At 41.9% G+C, this 3,760-nt stretch overlaps 1 protein-coding gene across 2 annotated transcripts in view; it reads right to left on the bottom strand.

The window, feature by feature from the left end:
- FSTL4 (follistatin-like 4) overlaps positions 1–3,760 on the bottom strand; it is a 231,988-nt gene that overhangs the window by 14,832 nt on the left and 213,396 nt on the right. Inside the window, exons 9-10 of one of the 2 annotated variants that reach the window (XM_009322721.1) lie at positions 2,893–3,027; positions 1,417–1,443 (exon numbers count right to left, since the gene is read on the bottom strand). In XM_009322721.1, the coding sequence (XP_009320996.1) occupies positions 1,417–1,443; positions 2,893–3,027 (162 nt within the window). The remainder of the gene's footprint in view (positions 1–1,416; positions 1,444–2,892; positions 3,028–3,760) is intronic. The other variant, XM_009322722.1, reaches the window with a different exon arrangement.

The raw sequence follows: 3,760 nt of genomic DNA, 5'->3' as shown, positions 1-3,760 counted from the left end.
GTATTGGGGAGTAAGTGCTGAAGAGCTGTGTCTTAGGTGGCTGTGCCACATCTCATGACCTCCAGTCAGCTGCGTCTGCTGCGTGTACGCATCTGCAGCCAACAGCGGGACAGCAGGTATGCATCGGGCATCTGCATATGTAGCCGAGGTAGCACCGGTCACTAAGGGCTGGCACTTTCCTTCTGCCCCTAAAATCCTCTGGGCCAAGCCACAGCAAACCAGAAAGCTCCAAGCCAAGGGCATGAAGCACGACTGTCACTTTGGGTACCTGGAGGCACTACTTATGAAAGGGTCTTTGCACCCTCTAAAGGCAGAGTGAGGGTGCAGCCCTCGCTGGAGGAACAACGGGAGGGAGAGGTGTTTGCAGCGGGCAGGGGGACGCGGTTGAGAGCAGTTTGGATGTGCACAGAGAGCTTCCCCACAAGGCTGGAAGGACTTGTCTCAGCTTCTTCATATGCAACTGGCAGATGTAAGAACTGGCTTATGCCTGGACTTCGACCCAAGAGCCTTCCTCCAGTGAGCGGATACCCTGCTCACAGCCCCCAGGAGCCTGAAGCCGGGAGGCTCCCTGTCCAGGCACCTGGGCACCGTACCTACAGAGGCAGATGGGCAAGCTGCTTGAGAGCTCCTTGGGTCTTTGCATGATGCGTCTTACTGTGCATTTTGGAAATTACGACAGCACAAGCACACACAAAATCAAATAAATTTTCATTTCAAGTGCCTCCATAATATCTTTGAGTCAATTAGCCGTTTAGGATGGGTTTTCTTCTAATTTGGCTTCCAAGATACACAGATACTGACCTTGTGCAGGTCACACTATATATTTGATCAAACTAGAGACCTTAACTGCCAATTAAAACAAGGAGAAATGGGGCAACCTTTACCCTGCATTGATTTAAAGGATAGAGGGAATCAAAACCTGTTGTGGGGTTTTTTTTTGCCTAACAGTCAAGAACACAATTTTTGTTGCTCACCTAGTAAACATCAATATGTGCTACTGAGGAGGAAGAGCTTGAATTACTTGCTTAAAAAGGCTGTGTATTGAATTTATGTCTGTCTTGTTCAATTGTGGTAATTTGGGAGCACTTCTGACACTTGTGCAATTGTTAATGCAGCTTGAGAATGTCAGGCTATTCACATTGGCGGCAGTTTATATAAAACTCACGTTTTTTTATATTTTATGGTCATCCATTATTTCATAGTGGGAAAATGTAAGAAGTTATAGGTACGATTTGTATTACGAGAGTGACATCTCTTAATTGAATAGTTTAGCTTTTAAATGTCTGGTCTGTACTTAATCTGGTAACTGTGAAAGTTGATAGAGTTAGTGGCAAGTCAGTGGAGAATGGCCCATCATGGAATTATTAAAGCAGACAAGCACATTATCACTACGACAAAAAAACTTTACTGCAGTACCTTCCTCTCGCCACAGTATGTTTGCAACTGCAGCATCAGAAAATTGGGAAAGCCAGAAAATAATCAGGAAAAGAAAAAAAACAACAAAACAATGTCAAAATTTTCATTGTAGCAAGTAACTGAATTAATACTCATGTTTACATGAACTGTTTAATTTGTGAAAACTCTGTAACATTCATTCAAGTAAAATATCAGGAAAGATAGATATTTCTAAATACATTTGCTCCTTCTAGAGACAATTCTGAAACTTTGACATGGGAAAAATCCTCACTGAAATGAAGCCAACTTTAGCCTGTGCAAAGATCAAAGTCTTACTAAAGAGAAGATGTTACCTTCAGATGTAATTGGAGGTATGGTACAGGCTGTGATTTTCCGTACAGGTTCAATAAGCAAACATGACATCTTTCAGAAGCCTGAGACTGGCAGTTACAGCAGCTACACACTTTGCTGCATTTCTTCTTGGAATTTCATGCAACTACATTCTCTCTTAGGATTCAAATACTCTTTGAAAGTACACCTGCATTTGAATTTCTGTTTAAGTTACATCCAATTATTTCTCAACATACTGTAATTTCCCTTGCTCAACTATTCAAGGGAAAACGACCAATATTAACAAGAGTACATAAATCTGTTTAATGAGGAATAGAATACATTTTCCAAAGAATCGCCACGAGAGCGCATATTTATGGCTAACTTCATTTTCAATTCTTGCTCTATATTAACAGCCAGAAAAGTAGCAGAAATCCCATTTGCACCTAGCCTTTTAGTATCGCCATGAACCCAGGCGATCTCCCAAGTAGTTAAGACAGCAGAATTAGGAAGGATCAGGCCTCTGGGAGCTTTTCCACTGGGGCAAGTAATCACCTCCTTCATTAATGGTGTTTCGGGGACAGCGCGGTCAAGATAACACTGCCACACTCCTACGGGAGACATGAGTGGCTGGGAGAATATTTGTCTTTGAAGTGGAAGATAATTTCACACCAAGGAAAACCTATTTCGCTAGTTAGTGATGTAAACACAGGTAAAATAATTCAATCAGAACAATTTTCAAGCATCAAAATATCGGAGAACTTTGACTCGTAACTGGCTTTAAAAGAAGAAGTCTTGTACAGAAATCAGTGAAATTTATTTTCTGAAACTGCATATAATTCGACAAACCGTCAGGTTTTGGATTCTTCTACATCTAAAACTATTGCCAATTTGTTACTTTAGGACAGATGTTACCCATACCACACCCAGTACACTTCTGGCACATGAAGAGCATCATCGTTGTGGACAAGGAGATTTTACCTTCCTCACGCGGTTCCTTCCCAAAACAGTAGCCAATCCTCTGATCAAAGTGCGGACAAAATTGTCGTTACCTTACGAGTAAGAGTCCCCTGTACCGCATGCAGTGGACTGAACTATTAAATTGCATGTACACCACTACGTTTAAATACACTTTACAGAAATAAATACATGGAAAATTAAGCTTACGGGTCTTTCTTGCCGAATCTTCTATGAAAAGCGAAGATATGTCCTCATCCACTCCCACCTCATTTTTAGCAATGCAGGTATAGGCACCAGTGTCTTCATATCGAACGCTACTGATATGAAGTTCACTTCCGTTTGCTGTAAGAAAGACACCCATGAACAGTGTTCCTCACTGCTGCCAATTGCTTTTACTGCCCTTAATTGCCTTCCATTGCTGCAGCCGCCTGGCAACGGCTCGACAGGGTGGCTTCACCGCACAATGATTCCCCATATATAAATAGAGGTATTTGGGGGATTCTCATGAGAGCTGATGTTTTGCTTCTTTCCATTAGCACATACACACTCTGTGCCAGAAACGAACAAAGAACAATCCCAAGCGCAAACAATAAATTACATTTCATTTATTTCTTCTTGTTAAAAAAAAAGTGCTTTGGCTGTAGTGAAGAAAAACTGACTTCAATTTTGTAATCTGTTTTTCATCATATCACCAAAAACTTGAGTTTGGGAGGGATCTTCCTACAGTTCCTCCTACTGTTTTGCTTTCTGGAGTGGGTCTGTTGCCTAAAACCTTTGGAAGATTTTGAGATAACACACCCAACCATGCAGGGATACCTGTGTTGCCAACACAGGTTGAGGGCTGCAATACACCACAGCCGGACTGGGGGGTGTGTGTGTGGACGTTTTAAATATTTTTACACAGAAAATTGCAAATAAATATTTCTGCCTTTCATTGTGTCTCTCATTTGAACAAGGACCAACAGGAGTCAAGAGCCTGATTCCCTCCACAGAGGTGGGTGTGAGAGGATAGGTGAACGGCAGCTGACTTGCATCCAATGTAGTCCTTATACCTGAACAAATAATTTAATGCGTT

The sequence above is a fragment of the Pygoscelis adeliae genome, unplaced genomic scaffold, assembly GCF_000699105.1.
Source record: "Pygoscelis adeliae isolate BGI_AS28 unplaced genomic scaffold, ASM69910v1 Scaffold34, whole genome shotgun sequence".
Classification (NCBI taxonomy): Eukaryota; Metazoa; Chordata; class Aves; order Sphenisciformes; family Spheniscidae; genus Pygoscelis; species Pygoscelis adeliae.
The sequence above is the reverse complement of the archived record's forward strand: the minus strand, read 5'-3'. Positions and strand labels throughout refer to the sequence as shown.